This window comes from Perca flavescens, chromosome 21, assembly GCF_004354835.1.
Source record: "Perca flavescens isolate YP-PL-M2 chromosome 21, PFLA_1.0, whole genome shotgun sequence".
Classification (NCBI taxonomy): Eukaryota; Metazoa; Chordata; class Actinopteri; order Perciformes; family Percidae; genus Perca; species Perca flavescens.
In genome coordinates, this window is record NC_041351.1 from 1,989,023 (window position 1) to 2,013,781 (window position 24,759).

Below are 24,759 nucleotides of genomic sequence, written 5' to 3' on the forward strand. Positions count from 1 at the left end.
ACGGCGACGCCTTTTTGCCAAGTTGAAGCCAGCCTCGTCAACATAGATAATTTCATGTGGGACTTGATTGACCAGTTCTTTGATGCGCTCACTGTTCCTTTCAAAAGGAACTTTGTATAGTTGTTTCATTCCGACTCTGTGTTTAGCTAGAGTCCGAGAAATGGATGTTATGCTGATTGCTGCAATGTTCCCAAAGACAAGGTTGTCCTCTACAACTCTGGACTGAATGTCCTTCAGTTTTATTTCATTGTCAGCAATCACCATGTTGACAATAGCACGTTCCTGTTCTTCATTCAGGAGCTTTCCTCTGCCCCCTGAGGGAGGTAGACGTTGAATCCTTAGAGGGACAAAATAAAGTTACATTTTAGAGACCGGAGGCATACAGTCACTCTAATACTGTAAATGGTAAAATTACTGTATTTACACTTTGCTGTAGGAAAAGCAATATCCTACCTGTTGGTTTCTCTGAAAATACGGACAATGGATGCCACTGTGTCCCGGCTGAGATTTGGCTGTACACGTTCACCAGCCTCTCTGTATGATAGCCCGTGGTTTATGACATGGTCAATCATAGTAGCTCTTATTTGATCAGTTACCCTAGCTCTGGTCCTTCTTTGAGCGCCACCACGCATTCTAACTCCTCTCCCTCTACCTTGCCCCACACCTCTCCCTTGTCCTTGCCCCACTCCTCTCCCTTGTCCTGGTACTCGTCTTCCTCTCCCTCGTGCAGGCATTTCTTTCTTTCTTTCTTTCTTTCTTTCTTTCTTTCTTTCTTTCTTTGTGTTGCTCCAAATTGTTCCTTTTCCACACATATCAGCCCAAAGAGTGCTCTTTTAGAACATTTCATCATGCGATTGAAAGAACTTTTTATTTTCATAATAGTCTGGTGAGTTCAGCACAGCTCTCCCTCTCTACACTTAAAATTAAATAGAAAGACAAGCACAGGAAGTTACAACTGAACTTATGAGGAGACAGTCAAATGTCTTATTGTCTAAAAATAAATCTAACAAAAACACTGTAAAAACATATCAAACTGAAATAAAATAAAATCCAAATCTCTAAAATAATGTACATTTTTGAATTTGAAAATTTGTCCAGACAGAAAGACACAGGAGACAAAGTGAAGACATCAGATCATCTTAATGCTCAGCTTCTTATTTATTGTCACTGTACAGCAGATAAAGATTCACATTAGAGTTTTAAACCTCCACCAAACATCAACTTTTTTGTTTTTTCAGACTCTTTTAGAATCATGTTATCAGTTCATGCAGTGATTTACACCTGATCAGACTATATATGTGTTTCCATTTAAAGATTATGGGCCCTACTTTCCTGCTGCAGCTGCCCAACTGGAGACACAATTGACTTTTATTCCACGTTGCAGCGAGCTGCGACTGCCTTAAACTAGGGCTGCACAATATACTGTTTTTTTTAATCATTAACACAATATCAAATGGCCCAATAAACATCGCTAAAGGCTGCAACATATCGCAAAAGTAAAATGTAACTTTCATTATTTTTTCAGTGCTAATTTTAATATTCAATTCAATGTTCAATTTGTTCAATAAAAGAATGATTGAAATGGTTGTTTTTTGTTTTAAATTCAACAAACTGTTGTATTTCAGTAGAATACTAAAAGCAGTAGAACTAAGAACATGTTAATATCTGTTTATTTATCACAAGTGATATTGTTATCGCCATATTCAACAACTTATCGCATATTTTTCTCATATTGTGCAGCCATACTTTAAACCACCACAGACGGTAACAAGAATTACAAATGTCAGTTGGTTTTCTTGTGCTGGTGCCCAGTTTCAGGAAAATCAGACCTGTTGTGAGATTAAACGCTTAATGAGAGAAAGAGAAATAAATCACAAGAGATGAGCTGATATTCTGCTGTACGTTGGTCCTGGAGAACTACAGCACAGGACGGACCTTCATGCTGATGCTCTTCAGGGTGTAGTCACGACCTTTCCAGGTTTGCCACATCACTCCAACAGCAGAGAAAGTGCTGTTGGTACCCGAACGATAAACGCCGTTTGGATTTGCATAGTTACAGCTGTTGTACCAAAATGCCCCCAGGAATGATGTGGCACAGTTCCAAGGCCATTTGTCCTGGTCTTTGTCAGCGGTGGAGAACTTCTGTCCGTTGTGATAACTCAGGGAGTCTCCTACAGAAACACAGTGTTTGTCAAAAAGTACATGAGACTATTTGTGATGCCCTTGAAAAAAAGAATATAAATAAATACTATATATGGATGATATAAAAATCTCAACCCACTCACCTGCCCCTCCATTAATGAATCCAGACACACTCAGCACATATCCGCCACGTTCTGCACCGACGGAGAACGAAGAGTACCGAGCAAACGCTTTTTTCCCCTGAAAGTCCTCCATGTTGACTAGCAGCTCACTCTTTTTGTTCTTTGTCAGGTAGTAGATGTTGTCAAGACCTGCACACACACACACACACACACACACACACACACAAACACACAATCATGGCGCTTACCCACTGCTGGTACCAGCTCTACTCTACTCAGCTCTACTCGGCTCTGCTCGGCTCGTCTCAACCGCGGTGCCCTGTCCTTTATTTTCCATTGCATATTTAGTACCGCCTCATATGTGAGACAAGTGTGGCTGGCCGTCATAGCGACACTGCACGAAACTGCTGTGACTTAACGTGACACACACGTAGAACGTGGAAGGTGTGTTGTTTGTGATTGTGGCTGTTGCCAAAAGACACATTTTGTTTCAAAAGAAGCTGGAGGCAACAAAAAGAAAACGCTGTTGGCTAAACTATTTAAAAATGGCGATTTGTTCAGGACACCTCCGTCTGTCGCTAGCAACGAGGACGCAGTGATTAGTTACGATTCTCTCCGACCAATCAGTAGTCTGCAGGTTTTTACGTCACCTTTTGGTATCGCCTCAGCTCGCTTGGAACCTCGGCAGTGGTGATGCTAAAAAGAAAGTACCTGTTAGCAGGAACCAGGGAATGTTTATCATAATGGAAAACCAAAAAAGGCGAGTAGAGTCAAGGCGAGTCGAGGTACCATGTAATGGACAAACTCCATTATACATGTGCAAATTACTAAAAGTTTAATATCTTGTACAGATGTGTAGTAAATTTAGGAAGAGAACTAACTGATCTAAGGACTAAAGGTTTTTTGGTCAAAGTTCAATTTCTGGAGTTACACAACAGAATTTACCATGTGAACTTAATGAACAGTTAATTTTATGATGTCATGACTTGGTTTGGTTTCATTTCTCACCGAGCCAGTACTCTCCAGCAGCGTTACCAAAGCCTTTCTGGTATACTTTCCAGCCCCTGTAGAAGTTCTCCTTGCCGTCCATCCTCCTCTGGAAGACCTGGGGGGGGATGGGATGGGGGGTTAACTAGCTAAACACACAAGATATCTGACAGATCATGTTTCCAGACAACAAGGTTTTTACTGGAATGTTTTTCAATTTATTGTGAATGTCCAACAGGTTGACTGAATACTCACCGTCCACCGTCCTCCTTCTGAAGTCATGTCACAGTATACCTACACACAAACACATTCATCAGTAAATGTGATAATTTAGTGGTTTAGATTTGTACATTAACTTTACACTAATGAGCATGGCAACACGGAATCTGTGGATGCAGAATTTTCAGCAGAATTTACAAAAATTAAAATAAAACTCAATAACACAAATTACAGTGCCTAAACCTAACCAATCCAACTAATGAAGGCAACAAATACTAGCCAATCTTTATTCAGTACTTCTACTGTTACCTGATGTGTTTAAAAAAATCAATATTCAAATGTATGCAGATGATTTGGTCATTTTTACAAAAAACATCCAAGAAACCACCATAATTCTTACATCTGCAATGACACATGTTCAGGATTGGCTTACTAAATCAGGTCTTTAATAGAATACAAAATAGATCTTTGCAAATCTGTGTGTATGATGTTTACAAAACAACCACTAGAGGTGACACGTAGAGGGGAGGAGCTTGAAATTGCAATTGCGTTAAAGTATCTTGGGGTCACACTGGACTCTACATTAACCTTTAAAAGTCACCTGAAGAAAGGTTTCAAATATGCTTGTTTTATGTTCAAGGCTCTGTATGGGCTTGCCACACATTTTTTTTAATTATTCAATAAAAAGATGTCAGACAGCAGCATTGGCACTAGGGTGGACCACATTTGGACAAACTGTGCTGTCTGTATGAGAGAAGTAAATATTGGAATAACCTACCACATGCATTAAGGGACTGTCATAAATATTCTACTTGTAAGACTCAGTTCAAACAATGGCTTAAAGGCAGGGTTGGTAACTTTTTCCAATATACACTTTTTTATATTGTTTAAAATGATCTTTACACCCCAACAACCCCGAAGTATACCTTGACACCAAAAATCTTTCCAGCGGGATAGATGGTGTACACTCCACTGGGTTTGCTTTTGTCTTGCTGATAGATGGCACTGCAGTCTACCGGTTGGAGAAGCTTCTGGCAGCTGGCCAACAGTGGAGCCAGGAGGAGGAGGAAGACTGAAACCAGCTGGAACAGAAGATATGTCATTTTGACTGAGGTTTGAATCATACAAAGTGTTTTAACATTTTGGCCTTCAGCTTCATGACAGTGTTGACAAAGTCAGCTATTAGAGACAGAATGGTGGAGCTAATTAACAAAAATCATCTGTGTGGGTTGTCCCTGCAGTAGTATGGAGCAATGGAAGTACATTGACACTGACATGACGTCAGGCCTTTTCCGCTCTCTGTGTGTTGCCGTTCTGAAAATCCCTTTGCTATAAGTAGCAACAACAAACTGAGGCAGCAAGCTACACACTGAAAATGTCAAGTTTTGAAGAAAAGTTGGATCGTGCAACAAGCCAGGCCTGCTTGGTTCTTTCAGGGAATGATTTTAAAGATTTAAAAAGAAAATATTTAGGGCATTTCCTCTCTGACTGGGAGGTTTTGGGACCGATTGGTGGGATTGCTGTGGACAAAGTACACACAGAGATACACTGGTAAGAGCCAATGAGGTTTAACCATGTATCCAGCTAATTTAAATAGCTATGTAATAACTTTATTTATTATTGTATGTGGTATTTTCTTTTGCAGTTTGCAAAAATAAATTCCTTCCTGAGACTATTTAGCATGGCCACCGTCCCTGTGTCTGAGGCTTAACGCCGTGCAAGAGGATTGTGATTGGTTTAAAGAAATGCAAACAACCCAGAGCATTTCTTTCTCCTATCCCAGAATGCATCTGTGGTTTAGCCAGACCTTACTCCAAAGCATTGTGGAGCTAAAGCTGGCAATGAGAGGTTATCCGTGTAACAACCATCTAATCTACTGATATCAAGCTTCTTTACAGTTTCACAGAACTTTGAGATTTGTAAAATATCAGTTTAGAAACTTACCTTCATTGTCAGTTTTCTGCTGAAATGAATCAACTGCTGATGTAGCTCTGTCTGATGCTCTGAAAACACAATAAGAATAAATCAAAATGCTAACACTTAATAATAATGGTACATATATTAGGATAACAACTCTACAATTCTTCAGAGTATATGTCCTCTGCTGTGACTGATCAGTTTTATTTGAAAAAGACATGAATAATAAATCATAAATCATGATTTAAATATCTTAATTGATGCATTAATTAGGGCCCGAGTGCTGACAGCAGCAAAGGCCCTATTGAAACTGAAGGAATTATTATTTTTATTACGGTAAATGAATTGCCTTTTTGAGGGGCTTAACATACTCAAAAACTCACCAAAATTGACAGTTGCATCAAGTCTGGTGAAAATTCACCTATTTTAAGGGTTTCGGGAATAGACGCACAAAAACATGGTACACACATGTTGCATGTCAAGACGTACCAAAAAGCTCATTGGAGCCATACCCTAAACCCAACAGGAAGTCCGCCTTTTTTAATTGAAAGGTCAAAATTAGTGCGATTTTGGCCCTTTCCACATGTCGTACTTTAACAAACTTCTCCTAGAGATTTAATCCGATCAACTTCAAACTCGGTTTGTGCCATCTTAAGATGTTAAAGATGAAAAGTTGTTAAAAGAAAAACTTTTCGTCATAGGACGTGGCCGTGGCGGGGCGGCCATTTTATGCGTTTCACCATCAAAACAGGAAGTGTGTGTAACTTAAGTGTACATTGTCCTGCTGGCTCGAAACTTTTCACGATTCATAACAGTCCAACCCTGAGGACAAGTAAAGGCCGATATTTACTTAAAGTCATAGCGCCCCCTAGTGGCAACAGGATGTAAGCCTAAAAGTCAAGGTGCTATACTTTAACAAACTCCTCCTAGAGATTTTATCCGATGGACCTCAAATTTGGTCTGTACCATCTCAACACATTAAAGATGAAAATTTATTAAAAGAAAAACTTTTCGTCAAACGGTGTGGGCGTGGCGTGGTGGCCATTTTGAGTGTTTAGCGATGAACGAGAAAGTGGCTGTAACTACAGTATACATTGTCATATCTGCTTGAAATTTCCCAGAATCAACAAGAGTTCAGGCCTGAGGACGTATACACGCCAATATTGACTTTTGGTCATAGCACACCTCGCTAGCAACAAGAAATCAGCCTTATATGTCAAACATCATGCGAATTACATGAAAATTATAATGTGTGGTCTACATGTGATACTGAGCCGCCCTCTATACTTTAACCACTCCCACTTACTCAGGCCTTTCATAACCTTTGAACCATTTAGGTAGAGTCTTGTGTGAGGTGTCATTGAACTCAGCAGAGAGTAACTTTTTGATTGGTGATGGTTTGACCCGCCCCCTATGCTTTAACCCATTTAGTGTAGAATCTTGTGTGAGGTATCTTTGAACTCAACAGAGAGTTCCTTAATAATTTGTGATGGTTTGGCCCACCCCCTATGCTTAAACCACGCCCATTTCATAACTGGTGACCCGTTTAAGGTGGAGTCTTATGTGAGGAAACAATGAACTCAGCAGAGACTTCCTTTTGTATTGGTAAAGGTTTGCCCCAGGTTTGCTTTGCCCTTTCACAGCTAATGAACTGTATGACGTAGAGTCTCGTGTGCAGTATCATTGAACTCGGCAGGGTGTTCCCTTTTCATTGGTGCCGATTTGCGGTGTCTGAGTGCAGCGCAAATGCAGGGTCGCAAGGAGTGGCGTCTGCCAGTAACCCCGACGCGAGCAGAGGCACAAGGGCCTGTACATCGCTGCTTGCAGCTTTAATTAATGTATTGTTCCTGCATTAAGTCATGCTTGAGATTCTTTTAATCCTTGTACATTACTGATAGTTCATGAAGTACTACATGAATGAATTCATGCTTTTTCATGCTTGAAGTCATAATAATTCATGTACCAGAATTATAAGGTGTTACAAAAATGTTTAGTTTCAGTCAACAAACACAGGCAACAGATTATGTGAATGAATGTTGGTGTTCAGGGAATCATTGGATAATCCGTAATTCATTTGTAATTAGAAAATCAATAACCAGTATATATTTTTTAACTGTTATAAAACAAAAACAAATTGAAAAAAAAAACCGCTTATTGTCAGAATCAACAAAAACTAAAATGAGGTCACCTGTCTGGACTACTTTCTTCAAAAGGAAAAACAAAAAAAAGTATTAGCATAAACCAAAATGAATCCGTTTGCAAAGAAAAACTCAAACATCAAAAAACCCATGTCACTGCTGTTTTTGGTTTCAAACAATAAAACAAACTGTACACAGTGTTTGAATGTTTTTAAATTATTTATAATTTTTTGATTCCAAGACCAGAAACGTTGAAATGTTTTTCTTTAATTACAAATGAATTACAGGTTATCCAATGATACTCTGACTTTTGGTGTTCAGGTTCTGGCCTCGCTGATCCCCTTAAAAAATACAGTAAGAAAAGAACAACAGAGACGAGATTTTCGTTTCCCAAAAGACGATCTAACCGGAACAATGTTAACGCACTAATGTTACCTTAAAGACTCAAATGTATCACACACGATTGCCAGAAATTTCATTAAACTGTCACTTTTCTTTTCTGATAGTTGAAATGCAATAAACTTCTTCTAAAGTTTTCTGTAAATTCAGTCATTTTGGGTCAAACAAAAATCCCCCAAAAGACGGTCATGTTGCCACAGCTGATCTACCGGTCTCTGTAATGTCTCTGGTTGGATGCTTACCTGTCTGAACTCAGCTACAGGTCAAACTGAAGAGTCTTTGTGTCTTCAGAGGAAACAAGCTGCTGCTTTCTGCTTCAGTCGGTCACAACTTCACTACTTATATCTGCAGAAGGCTGTGATGTCACATCGCCTGCCCTTTTTACCAATAAAGACATACAATTCCAAGGAACTTTTCTAAGTGTGTATTTAGTTTAAACCAAATATTTGCACATCAGCCCAGGTAGATATTAAATAAATAGAACAAGATCATGTTTCTCTTAAATAAACAGAATTGTGTTACCAGAGGATTGTGTTACCAGAGGATTGTGTTACCAGAGGACTTCTACATTATGTTTATTTAGTCATTGATACCCGGATCTCTTTCTGATGATTTCTGTTTATTCAAACAGGACATCCTTACTAATGAACATGGCCTGCTCCAGCTTTTCTCCCATACGACTAATGGGGAGAGGGAAAGGGGCTCAAGGGATTTATTGACACTGGACCACAGAAGAAGAAAAAAAGCTGGATTGAACTTCAACACAGAGAAGTAATATAATTTTGTATAATTATAAAAAGTGACATATAGACAGATATGATGAAACACAATTACAAAACATAAAACAAAAAGATGCCCCATAACAACAAACCAAACCGGTCTAACCACATAAACAGTAGAACAAACCAGCAATAGCAGCAGGGGCAGGGCTACAAGGGGGGCACAGGGTGAAATCCAGCCCCCTTGGAATAAGATTGGCCCCACCTGGTGCCCCCCCTCAGAGTTGTAGGGAGTAAGAAGGGACAGACCCAGCGGTAGTGGGTCAGGGACCACTAACGTTGGACCCAGAAGCAGTGGGTCAGTGGACAGCTAACATTAGACCGAGCAGCAGTGGGTCAGCAGACCTCTAACGTTAGACCCAGCAGCAGTGGGTCAGACCACTAACGTTAGACCCAGCAGCAGTGGGTCAGACCTCTAACATTAGACCCAGCAGCAGTGGGTCAGCGGATCACTAACGTTAGACCCAGCAGCAGTGGGTCAGCAGACCTCTAACGTTAGACCCAGCAGCAGTGGGTCAGCAGACCACTAACGTTAGACCCAGCAGCAGTGGGTCAGCAGACCTCTAACGTTAGACCCAGCAGCAGTGGGTCAGAGGACCACTAACATTAGACCCAGCAGCAGTGGGTCAGACCACTAACATTAGACCCAGCAGCAGTGGGTCAGCAGACCTCTAACATTAGACCCAGCAGCAGTGGGTCAGCAGACCTCTAACATTAGACCCAGCAGCAGTGGGTCAGCAGACCTCTAACGTTAGACCCAGCAGCAGTGGGTCAGCAGACCACTAGAGTTAGACCCAGCAGCAGTGGGTCAGCAGACCAGTAACGTTAGACCCAGCAGCAGTGGGTCAGCAGACCTCTAACGTTAGACCCAGCAGCAGTGGGTCAGAGGACCACTAACATTAGACCCAGCAGCAGTGGGTCAGACCACTAACATTAGACCCAGCAGCAGTGGGTCAGCAGACCTCTAACATTAGACCCAGCAGCAGTGGGTCAGCAGACCTCTAACATTAGACCCAGCAGCAGTGGGTCAGCAGACCTCTAACATTAGACCCAGCAGCAGTGGGTCAGCAGACCACTAGAGTTAGACCCAGCAGCAGTGGGTCAGCAGACCACTAACATTAGACCCAGCAGCAGTGGGTCAGCAGACCACTAACATTAGACCCAGCAGCAGTGGGTCAGACCACTAACATTAGACCCAGCAGCAGTGGGTCAGCAGACCACTAGAGTTAGACCCAGCAGCAGTGGGTCAGCAGACCAGTAACGTTAGACCCAGCAGCAGTGGGTCAGCAGACCTCTAACGTTAGACCCAGCAGCAGTGGGTCAGAGGACCACTAACATTAGACCCAGCAGCAGTGGGTCAGACCACTAACATTAGACCCAGCAGCAGTGGGTCAGCAGACCTCTAACATTAGACCCAGCAGCAGTGGGTCAGCAGACCTCTAACATTAGACCCAGCAGCAGTGGGTCAGCAGACCTCTAACATTAGACCCAGCAGCAGTGGGTCAGCAGACCTCTAACATTAGACCCAGCAGCAGTGGGTCAGCAGACCTCTAACGTTAGACCCAGCAGCAGTGGGTCAGCAGACCACTAGAGTTAGACCCAGCAGCAGTGGGTCAGCAGACCACTAACATTAGACCCAGCAGCAGTGGGTCAGCAGACCACTAACATTAGACCCAGCAGCAGTGGGGGTCAGACCAGCAAGACCATTAGACCCAGCAGCAGTGGGTCAGCAGACCAGTAACGTTAGACCCAGCAGCAGTGGGTCAGCAGACCACTAACATTAGACCCAGCAGCAGTGGGTCAGACCACTAACATTAGACCCAGCAGCAGTGGGTCAGCAGACCACTAACGTTAGACCCAGCAGCAGTGGGTCAGCAGACCACTAACATTAGACCCAGCAGCAGTGGGTCAGACCACTAACATTAGACCCAGCAGCAGTGGGTCAGCAGACCACTAACATTAGACCCAGCAGCAGTGGGTCAGACCACTAACATTAGACCCAGCAGCAGTGGGTCAGACCACTAACGTTAGACCCAGCAGTAGTGGGTCGGTGGTACAGCACATTAATGTTAGACCCAGCAGCAGTCGGCTCATTATCTGAAGTTTATATGTTACTATGACAATGGTACACATAAAAATAGCTGCTGCTCTGACCATTCTGCTGCGTTTATTTGAATTTAAATTGTCTTTCTATCCATTTTATATATATGGTACGGCCACGTGCAGAGAGGTTGCTGACCTTGCGGGGAGGGGTGGTGGCTGAGTTAATCATGTGCCTGTGAATGTTGAAATGAGTTGATATACAGTATTTGTCCATGAATATATGAAGTGACATTTTTGAGATCCTGAGGATCAAACTTGTCTCATATCTGTTGCATATATAAACAGATGTTATTATAACCCACATCTATCTTTAAGAGTTTTCTCTCATTTACATTTCACTAGAATTATGAACTGACAAACAAGAAACATATCATAACAAATTAAACTACATACACACTTGTATGCCTTTGACAATGTGTATTTAGTGAGCAGGAGCAGATCCCTCCTTTATATAAATATTTGAGTTGATATCGAATTGCGTTCCTCTGCCGGATGTATCCGTCTGGTAGACATCCGGCAGTACCAGCCGAATGCCGTATAAATGTTTGCTTAATGCTGGGAAGGATATAACGAAAGCAATAATCACAAGACATAAATAATAAGATCTATAAAACTAAATTAAGAATGGAAAATAAAACTAGATAAAAATTGAAAAGTATAAAAGAGTAAATGGAAACAGAATTGCAAGGTAAAGCAAGAGTAGTGATTAATAACGGCACTTGGGGGGTGTGTGTGTGTGTGTGTGTGTGTGTGTGTGTGTGTGGCAGAACTTGTTGCTATGGTGATTTGTGCAGTGAGGGAGTAGAGAAGGGAGGGGTAGACAGTCAAACCATTTAATGTACATTTAATGCTTATGATATCCCTCAATTAGCTTTTTTAATTTAAAAACACTGAGTCCAAACAACAAATTATTACATGTCACTGTTATTAATTACAAGCAGACTGTGCCATATGCCAAGTGACAGTACCATAGAAATAAAATGGATTGAAAGGACATTTCCATTCAACTCAACGTAGCAGAATGGTCAGAGCAGCAGACTTTATTTTATTTTTTGGGCATTTTCGGCCTTTATTTTGACAGGTCAGCTGAAGATATGGGGAGGGAGAGGGGGAATGACATGCAGCAAAGGGCCATGGGTCGCAATCAAACCTGGGCCCGCTGCGTTGAAGAGTAAACCTCCATATACTGTATGGGTGCCCATTCTACCAACATTACGAGAGCCAGCAGAAATTAATCAGATTAACTCCATGCTTCATCCACACAAAGCGCTCTGCTATCGCCACGAGTGAGACTTTATTTGTCTCCTTTTCTGTGAGTGATGTGGTGAGAGGGTAACATTAAGGCGGAGAAAGCAAGCTAATGTTAGCAAATAACACCGGCTGGCTGGCTTGGTGGTTCCGCCGTGCTTTCATGCTGCATCAGTTACAGAGAAGGAGCTGAACAGCGGGCTGGGTCTAACGTTAGCAATCCCCTGACCCACTGCTGCTGGGTCTAACGTTAGCAATCCCCTGACCCACTGCTGCTGGGTCTAACGTTAGCGATCCCCCGACCCACTGCTGCTGGGTCTGACGTTAGCGATCCCCCGACCCACTGCTGCTGGGTCTAACGTTAGCAATCCCCCGACCCACTGCTGCTGGGTCTGACGTTAGCGATCCCCTGACCCACTGCTGCTGGGTCTGACGTTAGCGATCCCCCGACCCACTGCTGCTGGGTCTGTCCCTTTTTACTCCCTGCATCTCCGAGAACGTATCCTGAGCTGCGTCAGGCGACTCTCCTCCCAGCGAGCTGCGATACAGTTTACGACCCTACTGATGCGTATTGTCACTATGACAACTAACAATTATTGCCATTTTGTTTTGTACCAAATGATAAGGGAAACCATTCAGTGGCCTTTCGATCCATTTCATTTCTATGGACAGTACTCTGATCCAATGGAAATCACAAGTGACAGATTGACAGCACTCTAGTCCAATGTATTGGGGCGGGTGGGGGCACCAAGTGGGGCCAATCTTATTCCAGGGGGGAGGGATGTCACCCTGTGCCCCCCTTCTAGCCCTGCCCCTGCTGCTATTGCTGGTTTGTTCTACTGTTTATGCGGTTAGTTGTTATGGGCATCTTTTTGCTTTATGTTTTGTAATTTTGTTTCATCATATCTGCCTATATATCACTTTTTTTTAATTACATAAAATTGGATTACTTCTCTCTTAAAATTGTATCTGGTGCAATGTGGGCTCTGTGTGGAAGTTCAGTTCTTCATTTCGTATTCTGTGGTCCTGCATCTATAAATCCCTTGAGCCCCTTTCCCTCTCCCCTTTAGTCATTTGGAGAAAAGCTGGAGCAGGCCATGTTCATTAATAAGGATGGCCTGTTTGAATAAACAGAAATCATCAGAAAGAGATCCGGGTATCAATGACTAAATAAACACAATGTAGAAGTCCTCTGGTAACACAATTCTGTTTTTTAAGAGAAACATGATCTTCTTCTATTTATTTAATATCTACCTGGGCTGATGTTCAAATATTTGAGTTAAACTAAATACACACTTAGAAAAGTTCCTTGGAATTGTATGTCTTTATTGGTAAAAAGGGCAGGCGATGTGACATCACAGCCTTCTGCAGATATAAGTAGTGAAGCTGTGACCGACTGAAGCAGAAAGCAGCAGCTTGTTTCCTCTGAAGACACAAAGACTCTTCAGTTCAACCTGTAGCTGAGTTCGGACAGGTAAGCATCCAACCAGAGACATTACAGAGACCGGTAGATCAGCTGTGGCAACATGAGCGTCTTTTGGGGATTTTTGTTTGACCCAAAATGACTGAATTTACAGAAAAGTTGAGCTGAAGTTTTTTGCATTTTAACTATAAGAAAAGAAAAGTTACAGTTTAAGGAAATTTCTGGCAATTGTGTGTGATACATTTGAGTCACATTAGTACGTTAACATTGTTCCGGTTAAATCGTCTTTTGGGAAACAAAAATCTCATCTCTGTTGTTCTGATTTTAGTGTATTTTTGAAGGGGAGCAGCGAGGCCAGAATCTGAACAACAAAAGTCAGGGTATCATTGGATAATGTGTAGTTAATTTGTAATTAATGAAAAACATATTTGTTTTAAAATTAAATATGTAAAAAGCTAGTGCTGTCAGTTAAACGCGTTATGAACGGCGTTAACGCAAACCCATTTTAAAGCCATCAAGTTTTTTTATCACGAAATTAATATTGTTTTTGGCATAGCAAACTTGATGGGTTTTTTTCACATGCTGTTGCAACAACTAGTAACGTTAGAAAAACTACAACACCACACCAGATCTAGCTAGACCGGAAACACAACAACAGGCACGCTTGTTTGGGCTTGTGAGCCAGCCAAAGAGTAGTACATACCTGCAAACTAGTCTCCTTTCAGCGAAAATCACCGTTTTGAATGGGAAAATGTCATCCACGTCAATCGTGTAGATCTGAAGAGTTTTTATTTTGGGTGGAGGGGGAGGTCCGAGACCCGGTGCTAATACAGCACCGGTGCCTTAACGACCATTATCTACCGGACCGAATAGTATTGCGGATTTCGGTGCCTTATTTATTTGCTGCGTAAATGCCTGTGCTTCTCTCTGATGCTCCAAAAACGGACGTAAAAGGGAACAGAAACACTCCCGCACGGGACGCTAGTTAACACTACACTTAGCAGCAGGGAACGTTAGCCTACCGTTAGCTAGCAGCTGCAGTAAACACGGTTAAAATGCTGACAGCTAAACGGTGTAAAGTGTGACTGTATTTCACTGGAGAGGATTCTAACACCAGATTGTAGCTGCCGTTGTCTGAAAAACAGACTCAGTCTCGCTTCGCCAGCCTCGTGGTGCATTCAAAGTTATTGTAAAATACCCTTTTCCCATCCAGTGGTTGTTTTGGCCGTTTTGTGCTCCTTTTTGTTTTTTAGATCAACTTTTTATTGTTTTATATTTAAATATGTATGTATATATATATATATATACATACATATATATAAATTTTTTGGTTCCGGCACCGTTTTAAAAGTATCGTTGTATCATGTTGATAAGAGCATTAATATTTGAAAAATTAATGGGACAAAAAGAAATCAAGGGACATTTAGAATAGAGAAAAATGTGCGATTAATTGCGATTAATTGCGAGTGGACTATGACATTAATGCGATTAATCGCGATTAAATATTTTAATCGTCTGCTGGTCTCAGAATCAAAAAATGGAAAATAATTGAAAAAACATCCAAACACAGTTTACAATTTTTTTATGTTTTGGTATTCATTTTGTAATTACAAATGAATAACAGATTATCCAATGATTCCCTGAACACCAAAACTTCTTATTCTTCATTCACATAATCTGTTGCCTGTGAGTTTGTTTACTGAAACTAAACATTTTTGTAACACTTTATAATAACGGTACATTAATTATCATGACTTCACGCATGAAAAAGCATGAATTCATTCATGTAGTACTTCATTAACTCTCAGTATTGTACAATTATTAAAAGTATCTCAAGCATGACTTAATGCTGGAACAATACGTTAATTAATGCATCAATTAGCAGCAGCAGCGTTCTGAATCAGCTGCAGCTGTCTGGTTGATTTTTAGGGAGACCTGTAAAGACACCATTACTGTAGTCAAGTCTACTGAAGATAAAAGCATGGACAAGTTTTTCCATATCCTGCTGAGACATAAGTACTTTAACCCTTGATATATTCTTAAGGTGATAATGGGCTGACTTTGTAATTGTGTTAATGTGGCTGTTGAAATTCTGGTCTGAGTCCAAAACTACACCAAGATTTCTGGCATTGTTCTGTCTTGTAAAGTTGTAATCATATTTTTTGTACCATTATTATTAAGTGTTACCATTTTTAAATTACTCTTATTGTGTTTTCAGAGCATCAGACAGATCTACATCAGCAGTTGATTCATTTCAGCAATCTCAAATCTGATAATGAAGGTAAGTCTGTGAACTGTAATAACTTTGAGATTTGTAAAATATACAAATCTCTAAATTCTGTGAAACTGTAAAGAAGCTTGACATCAGTAGATTAGATGGTTGTTACAGGGATAGTCTGCCAGCTCTATCTCCACAGTGCTGTGGAGTAAGGTCTAGAGTTCAAACTGTTAAAAACTTTGTAAGATTCAAACCTCAGTCAAAATGACATATCTTCTGTTCCAGCTGGTTTCAGTCTTCCTCCTCCTCCTGGCTCCACTGTTGGCCAGCTGCCAGCAGCTCCTCCGACCGACTGACTGCAGTGCCATCTATCTGCAAGACAACAGCAAACCCAGTGGAGTGTACACCATCTATCCCGCTGGAAAGAGGTCTGCTGTCAAGGTATACTTCGGGGTTGTCATGGTGTAAAGATCATTTTAAACAATATAAAAAAGTGAATATTGGAAAAAGTTACCAACCCTGCCTTTAAGCCATTGTTTGAAATGAGTCTCAAAAGTAGAATATTTAGCACACTGCCTTAATGCATGTGGTAGGCTATTCCAATATTTACTTCTCTCACAAAGACTGCACAGTTTGTCCAAATGTGGTCCACCCTGGTGCCAATGCTCCTGTCAGCGATCTTTTTATTGAATTAATTTAAAGGACGTGGGGCAAGCCCATACAGAGCCTTGAACATGAAAAAATTATTTGAAACCTTTCTTCAGGTGACTTTTAAATGTTAATGTAGAGTCCAATGTTTCCCCAAGATACTTGAATGCATTTACAATGTCAAGCTCCTCCCCTCTATGTGTAACCTCTAGTGGTTGTTTTGTAAACATCATACACACAGATTTGCAAAGATCCTTTTGGTTTTGACTGCACCATCTGCATAGATTAGATTATTGATTTTCTGATGTTTGTTCAATTGTTCAGTTGTCTTATATTTGTTTTCATTAGTTATTTTGCTATAAAAATGACTGGTTGAGCAAGATTACAGTTTATGATAGTTAGGAGCCAATATCTAAATCACAGTCAAAACTTCCGATTAATTGCACCGCCCTACTACCCGGGATTCAAACATGCGTTTCATGGGATGGCAAAGGAATGTCCCACCCTGCTCTGCATCGGATTGGCTAGTATTTGTTGCCTAGTTGGATTGGTTAGTTTTAGGCACTGTAATTTATGTTATTGAGTTTTATTTTAATTTCTGAAAACTCTGCATCCACAAATTCTGTGTTGCCGTGATCATTAGTGTAAACTTAATGTACAAATCTAAACCACTAAATTATCACATTTACTGATGAATGTGTTTGTGTGTAGGTGTACTGTGACATGACTTCAGAAGGAGGACGGTGGACGGTGAGTATTCGGTCAACCTGTTGGACCTTCACAATAAATCACATTCCAGTAAAAACCTTTTTGTCTGGAAACATAATCTGTCAGATATCTTGTGTGTTTAGCTAGTTAACCCCCCATCCCATCCCCCCAGGTGTTCCAGAGGAGAATGGACGGGACTTTGAACTTCTACAGGGGCTGGGATCAATACAAGAAAGGCTTTGGTAACGCTGCTGGAGAGTACTGGCTCGGTGAGAAATGAAACCAAACCAAGTCATGACTTCATAAAAGTAATAGTTCATTAAGTTTACACATTCAATTCTGTTGTGTAACTCCAGAAATGGGATTTTGACCAAAAAACCTTTGGTCCTTAGATTAGTTAGTTCTCTTCCTGAATTTACTACACATCTGTACAAGATATTAAACTGGTACCAATTTGCACACATTTTCAATTACATGGTACCTACATGGTTTGTGTGTGTGTGTGTGTGTGTGTGTGTGTGTGTGTGTGTGTGTGTAGGTCTTGAAAACATCTACTACCTGACAAACAACAAAAAGAGTGAGCTGATGGTCGAAATGGAGGACTTTGAGGGGAGAAAAGTGTTCGCTCGGTACTCCTCGTTCTCCGTCGGTGCAGAAGGTGGCGGATTTGTGCTGAGTGTGTCTGGATTAATTAGTGGAGGGGCAGGTGAGTGGGTTGAGTTTTTTTCTATCATCCATATATAGAATTTTTTTTTTATTTTCAAGGGCATCACAAATAGTCTCATATACTTTTTGACAAACACTGTGTTTCTGTAGGAGACTCCCTGAGTTATCACAATGGAATGAAGTTCACCACCTTTGACAAAGACCAGGACAACTGGTCTGGGAACTGTGCCAGATTAGCCCTGGGGGCGTTCTGGTACAACGGCTGTCACCATGCAAATCCAAACGGCGTTTACCGTTGGGGAGCTGACAGCACTGTCTCTGCTGTTGGAGTGGAGTGGATACATTGGAAAGGTTATAACTACTCCCTGAAGACCATCAGCATGAAGATCCGTCCTGTGCTGTAGTTCTCCAGGACCAACGTACAGCAGAATATCAGCTCATCTCTTCTGATTTCTTTCTCTTTCTCTCATTAAGCATTTAATCTCACAACAGGTCTTATTTTCCTGAAACTGGGCACCAGCACAAGAAAACCAACTGATGTTTGTAATTCTTGTTACTGTCTGTGGTGGTTTAAAGTAAAGCTGCACAATATGAGAAACATATGCGATAAGTTGTTGAATATGGCATTAACGATATCACTTGCGATAAATAAACAGATATTAAAGTGTTCTCAGTTCTACTGCATCTAAAACAACAAAAAACAATCATTTCCAACATTGTTTTATTGAACAAATGGAACAATGAATTAAATATAAAAAGCAGCACTAAAAAAATAATGAAAGTTACATTTTACATTCATGATATGTCGCAGCCTTTAGCGATGTGTTTATTGTGCAAGTTGATATCGCGATAACGATTAATACAAACAGTATTGTGCAGCCCTAGTTCAAGGCAGTCACAGCTCGCTGCAACGTGGAAGAAAAGTCAATTGTGTGTTCAGTAGCAGGAAAAGTAGGGCCCATAATCTTTAAATGGAAACACATATATAGTCTGATCAGGTGTAAATCACTGCATGAACTGCTAACATGAGTCTAAAAGAGTTTGAAAAATCAAAATGAAAAGTATGAAAAGATCTTTGTAGTTCAGGACAGCCAGTTGATGTTTGGTGGAGGTTTGAAACTCTAATGTGAATCTTTATCTGCTGTACGGTGACAATAAATAAGAAGCTGAGCATTAAGATGATCTGATGTCTTCACTTTGTCTCCTTTGTCTTTCTGTTTGGACTAATTTTCAAATTCAAATATTTATATAATTTTTGACATTTGGATTTTATTTTATTTTAGTTTGAAATAGTTTTTCAGAGTGTGTTTGTTAGATTTATTTTTAGACAATCACACATTTGACTGTGTCCTCATGAGTTCAGTTGTAATCTGAATTTTATTCCCATTCATTTTTGATGAGTTTACATTTGAGGCAGTTCATTCAAATTCAAAGCTCAAACAATTGTCAACAAAACATAGACAACAAGGTTTACCATTACTTGTGATTTATTAAACTTTATGTTTATCTTAATGTAAGGGATAATGATAATGTTTTACTGCTGTTGGCTCTATCTGCGGCTTCTGACACCATTAACGATTTAATTAAATGTCTTGGTGTTTTAGATTAGTCTGTTCTTATCTGTCTGGAAGGTATTTCTGTGTGGAATTTGGAAATTCTCGATCATCTTCAGTGCCTTTACACAAGGTTACGCTCTTGGCCCATTGCTATTCTTCTCAAATTATTAGAAAGCACAATATCAAATAGCATTTCTACGCCGATAACACACAACTATATATTTCCGTTGACTCTAACGACACCAATCACTTAAAGGTGCCCTGCCACACAAAACCGTTTTTACTTGTATTTTTTAAATATGTTAGGTCCATATGTGTTTGTTTTATGTCGTGAATGTGAAATTGAACTGCTATCTCCTCTGTCAGCTCTAGTCAGCGAAAAGAAATAAGCAGAGAAATCAGGCCAATTACAAAAGCTGGTCAGTCTGACGTGGTGTTGCCTAAGCTCATTACTATTCATGAGCTCGCCCAGTTAGGCTGGGTAAAGGATTCTGACAGCCAGGCTCTCATTGGATAGCTGTTAGCCAATCAGAGTCAAGCAATAATGAATATTATTGAGAACTGGCACAATTCAAGCTGAGTCTTACTGCAGGCTTTCTATACCATGCTAGAATGGCTTGAAACCAAGGCATTTCTTCCACACAAAATGTTACAGAGTCCATGGTAGAACTTCAGACATTATCACCAAGTAATGGAATACATGTGGCAGGGCACCTTTAAGCAACCTCCACTCATGAACTCAAAACATTACATATTGCAAGTAAACTCTTGTGTTGTCTTGTGTTCTGAATGACACAAGCACTTTAACCCTTCCCAAAGTTTGAACTCACTCAGCCAACGTTTGTTATGGGTTTGGTATGTTGTTCTGTGTTTTTTGTTATTTGTTTGTTCCAGTCTCTGTTTTTGTTATCACTCTTTTCCTCGTCTTTTTTCATCATTTTGGTCATTACTTTTTGCCTGCTTCTTTTGACTCCTTGTGTTTGTTTTTGCCTGCTGGATTTTTGGACTCCTTTTGTTGGTATTTGCTCTTCGTTCTTATAAATCCTCAAGCTCAAACTTTTTTCCTGCCTGATCTCCTGCATTTGGGTCCACCTATTCCCTGCATCACATGACAGAATGATCTGACCACTGTGGTCCCCGTGGAGTCGTTCGAGGACGAGCTTTTTGAGACCACCCCAGTAGTAACCCCTTCCCCGGCGCCCCTGAGGCTTCGTCCGTCTCCGGCGTCCCAGAGACTTTGCCTTTGTTGTCGGTCCGACCGACTCCTGCCCCCCGTGTCCTGTCGGCACCCCAGTCAACCTCCGTTCCCGTTGCCTGGCCGCCTGACTCCAGCCCAACTGCCCCGTCGCCTGCTTGGCCCGATATATATATATCGGTCAGTGCTATACACACACACACACACACACATATATATATATATATATATATATATGTATATATACAGTACAGGCCAAAAGTTTGGACACACCTTCTCATTCAATGCGTTTCCTTTTTATTTTCATGACTATTTACATTGTAGATTCTCACTGAAGGCATCAAAACTATGAATGAACACATATGGAATTATGTACTTAACAAAAAAGTGTGAAATAACTGAAAACATGTTTTATATTTTAGATTCCTTTGCTTTTTTGATAGCGCTGCAAACCCTTGGTGAGCTTCATGAGGTAGTCACCTGAAATGGTTTTCACTTCACAGGTGTGCTTTGTCAGGGTTAATTAGTGGAATTTCTTCCCTTATTAATGGGGTTGGGACCATCAGTTGTGTGGTGCAGAAGTCAGGTTGATACACAGCCGACAGCCCTATTCGACAACTCTTAGAATTCATATTATGGCCACAACCAATCAGTTAAGTAAAGAGAAACGAGTGGCCATCATTACTTTTAACAAATGAAGGTCAGTCAGTTCGGAAAATTGCGAAAACTTTGAATGTGTCCCCAAGTGCAGTCGCAAAAACCATCAAGGGCTACAACGAAACTGGCTCACATGAGGACCGCCCCAGGAAAGGAAGACCAAGAGTCACCTCTGCTGCTGAGGATAAGTTCATCCGAGTCACCAGCCTCAGAAATCACAAGTTAACAGCAGCTCAGATTAGAGACCAGATGAATACCACACAGAGTTCTAGCAGCAGACACATCTCTAGAACAACTGTTAAGAGGAGACTGCACGAATCAGGCCTTCAAAGGTTTTCAGGTGACTACCTCTTGAAGCTCATCAAGAGAATGCCAAAAGTCTGCAAAGCAGTAATCAGAGCAAAGGGTGGCTACTTTGAGGAATCTAAAATATAAGACATGTTTTCAGTTATTTCACACTTTGTTGTTAACTGTAATTATAAAGACTCCTTCACTATGAAGTTATTACATGTATATGATGGCCTGTAGCTCTCCCAGTGAGTGTATGTGTGTGTGTGTGTGTGTGTGTGTGTGTCTCTGTGTGTGTCTGTGTGTGTGTGTGTGTGTGTGTGTGTGTGTGTGTCTCTGTGTGTGTGTGTGTGTGTGTGCCTGTGTGTGTGTGTGTGTGTGTGTGTGTGTGTGTGTGTGTGTGTGTGTGTGTGTGTGTGTGTCTCTCTCTCTCTCTGCGTGTGTGTGTGTGTGTCTATCTATTGAAACTCACATCAAATCACTGACCAAATCCTGTTTTTTCCACTTACGTAACATTAGCAAATTAAGGGCTGTGTGTGGTCTGTCAGTCAGAACTGGAGATGCTCATCCTTGCCTTCATTTCATTGCAATTCACTCTTCTCCTCGCTCAACAAATCTGTCCTTCACCGCCTGCATTAAAAATGCTGCTAGGCTACTTACTAGCTCAAACAGGCGTACCCATATCACCCCTCTACTCTGCTCCATTCACTGGCTTCCTGTAACTTACAGGATCCATTTCAAAATTCTCACCATAACCTATAGGGCTCTACATGGTCAGGCCCCTGCTTATCTTGCCACCATAATTCACCTACACACCCCCTCCTGGTCTCTCAGGTCTATCAACCAAAATCTGCTATACACGGCACGCACTGGTCTGAAGACGTGGGGATATAGCCTTTGCCGTTATGGCACCCAGACTCTGGAATGCTCTGCCATCCAGCATTAGGTTTGCTGAGAATGTGGACTGTTTTAAGGGACAAGTGAAGACTCACTCGTTGAGGCTAGCCTTTGGGTTACCTCTGTCTTTTATTTATTGATAACTTTATCTGTTGTATTTTTTTATTCCATGGGCCCACCACCTGTGGGAGGAACTGCTGGGGTCGGGTGCATTGCCACATGGGTAGCGGTGAAGGTCAGGGGCCTCGAAGGACCAGACCCGGGCAGCAGACGCTGGCTCTGGGGACACGGAACATCACCTCTCTGTGGCTGAAGGAGCCGGAACTGGTCCGGGAGGTGGAGCGCTAGCAGTTGGATCTGGTGGGGCTTACCTCTACGCACTACACACACGTCTCGGTTCTGGAACCATACTCCTGGATAGGGGTTGGACTCTTTTCTTCTCCGGAGTTGCCCAGGGTGTGAGGCTTCGGGCGGGTGTGGGGATACTCACAAGCCCCCGGCTGAGCGCCGCTACGTTGGGGTTTACCCCGGAGGATGAGAGGGTCGCCTCTGTGGGGGGGGAACTCTGACTGTTGTTTGTGCATATGCACCAAACAGGAGTTCAGAGTATTCGGCCTTCTTGGAGACCTTGAGTGGAGGCCTGTATGGGGCTCCAGGGGGGGACTCCATAGTTCTGCTGGGGGACTTCAACGCGCACGTGGGCAATGATGGAGACACATAGAGAGGAACCGCTGGGGTTGGGTTCACTGCTACATAGGTGTCAGTGAAGGTCAGGGGCCTCGAAGGACCAGAACCGGGCAGCAGACTCTGGCCCTTTTGGGAGGAACGGCCTCCCTGATCTAAACCAGAGTGGTTGTTTGTTGTTGGACTTCTGTGCTAGTCATGGATTGTCTATAACGAACACCATGTTCGAACATAGGGATGCTCATAAGTGTACTTACAGTGTCAATGATCGATTTTATAATCGTTTCATCTGATCTGAGGCCGTGTGTTTTGGACACTCGGGTGAAGAGAGGGGCGGAGCTGTCAACTGATCACCATCTGGTGGTGAGTTGGGTCAGGGTGGGGGGGGAAGACTCTGGACAGACCTGGTAAGCCCAAACGGGTAGTGCGTGTGAATTAGGAACGTCTGGAGGAGGCCCCTGTCCGACAGACTTTCAACTCACACCTCCGCCTTTTCGTGCATCCCTGTGGAGGCTGGGGGCATTGAACCCGAGTGGACAATGTTCAAAGTTTCCATTGCTGAAGCTGCGGCGAGGAGCTGTGGTCTTAGGGTCTTAGGTGCCTCAAGGGGCGGTAACCCACGAACACCGTGGTGGACACCGGTGGTCAGGGAAGCTGTCCGACTGAAGAAGGAGTCTTTCCGGGATATGTTATCCCAGAGGACTCCAGAGGCAGTTGCAGGGTGCCGAAGTGCACAAAGGGCTGCAGCCTCTGCCATGAAAGAGGCAAAGCAGCAGGTGTGGGAGAAGTTCAGAGAAGACATGGAGAAGGACTTTCGGTCGGCACCATGGTGCTTCAGGAAAACTGTTCGCCACCTCAGGAGGGGGAAGCGGGGAACCATCCAAGCTGTGTACAGTAAGGATGGGACACTGGGGTGGGCTGGGGATCTCATCGCTGCTTTTTGCAGATGATGTGGTCCTGATGGCATCGTCGGTCCGTGACCTTCAGCACTCACTGGATCGGTTCGCAGTGTGAAGCGGCTGGGATGAGGATCAGCACCTCTAAATCTGAGGCCATGGTTCTCAGCAGGAAACCGATGGAATGCCTTCTCCAGGTAGGGAATGAGTCGTTACCGCAAGTGAAGGAGTTCAAGTACCTTGGGGTCTTGTTCGCGAGTGAGGGGACAATGGAGCAGGAATTGGCACAGCGGGTGCGGTATTACATTCAATTTGTCGCACCGTTGTGACGAAAAGAGAGCTGAGCCAGAAGGCAAAGCTCTCAATCTACCGGTCAGTTTTCGTTCCTACCCTCACCTATGGTCATGAAGGCTGCGTCATGACCGAAAGAACGAGATCCAGGGTACAAGCGGCCGAAATGGGTTTCCTCAGGAGGGTGGCTGGCGTCTCCCTTAGAGATAGGGTGAGAAGCTCAGTCATCCGTGAGGAGCTCGGAGTAGAGCCGCTGCTCCTTCGCGTAGAAAGGAGCCAGTTGAGGTGGTTCGGGCATCTGATAAGGATGCCCCCTGGGCGCCTCCCTAGGGAGGTGTTCCAGGCCCGTCCAGCTGGGAGGAGGCCTCGGGGAAGACCCAGGACTAGGTGGGGGGACGTCCAGCTGGGAGGAGGCCTCGGGAAAGACCCAGGACTAGGTGGAGGGATAATATCTCCAACCTGGCCTGGGAACGCCTCGGGATCCCCCACTCGGAGCTGGTTAATGTGGCTCGGGAAAGGGAAGTTTGGGGTCCCCTGCTGGAGCTGCTTCCCCCGCGACCCAACACCGGATAAGCGGA

At 42.5% G+C, this 24,759-nt stretch overlaps 2 protein-coding genes across 3 annotated transcripts; one reads left to right on the plus strand and one right to left on the minus strand.

Annotated features, from left to right (window-relative positions):
* Positions 1-1,537: 1,537 nt before the first annotated feature.
* Positions 1,538-14,252, minus strand: LOC114547925 (microfibril-associated glycoprotein 4). 2 transcript variants are annotated; one of them, XM_028567459.1, is made up of 7 exons: positions 14,181-14,252; positions 5,415-5,473; positions 4,397-4,552; positions 3,507-3,545; positions 3,273-3,369; positions 2,286-2,453; positions 1,538-2,171 (listed from the first exon to the last, which is right to left on the minus strand). In XM_028567459.1, exons 2-7 carry the CDS (start codon positions 5,418-5,420, stop codon positions 1,918-1,920), a joined length of 720 nt encoding a protein of 239 aa, XP_028423260.1. In that variant the 5' UTR covers positions 5,421-5,473; positions 14,181-14,252; the 3' UTR covers positions 1,538-1,917. The 2 variants fall into 2 exon arrangements, with proteins under 2 accessions (XP_028423260.1, XP_028423259.1); XM_028567458.1 differs by lacking the exon at positions 14,181-14,252 and adding an exon at positions 8,167-8,243.
* Positions 13,427-18,351, plus strand: LOC114547923 (microfibril-associated glycoprotein 4). The gene is made up of 7 exons (XM_028567456.1): positions 13,427-13,528; positions 15,696-15,758; positions 15,981-16,136; positions 17,055-17,093; positions 17,224-17,320; positions 17,590-17,757; positions 17,868-18,351. The coding sequence occupies exons 2-7, from the start codon at positions 15,753-15,755 to the stop codon at positions 18,119-18,121; spliced, it is 720 nt and encodes a 239-aa protein (XP_028423257.1). The 5' UTR covers positions 13,427-13,528; positions 15,696-15,752; the 3' UTR covers positions 18,122-18,351.
* Positions 18,352-24,759: the final 6,408 nt, after the last annotated feature.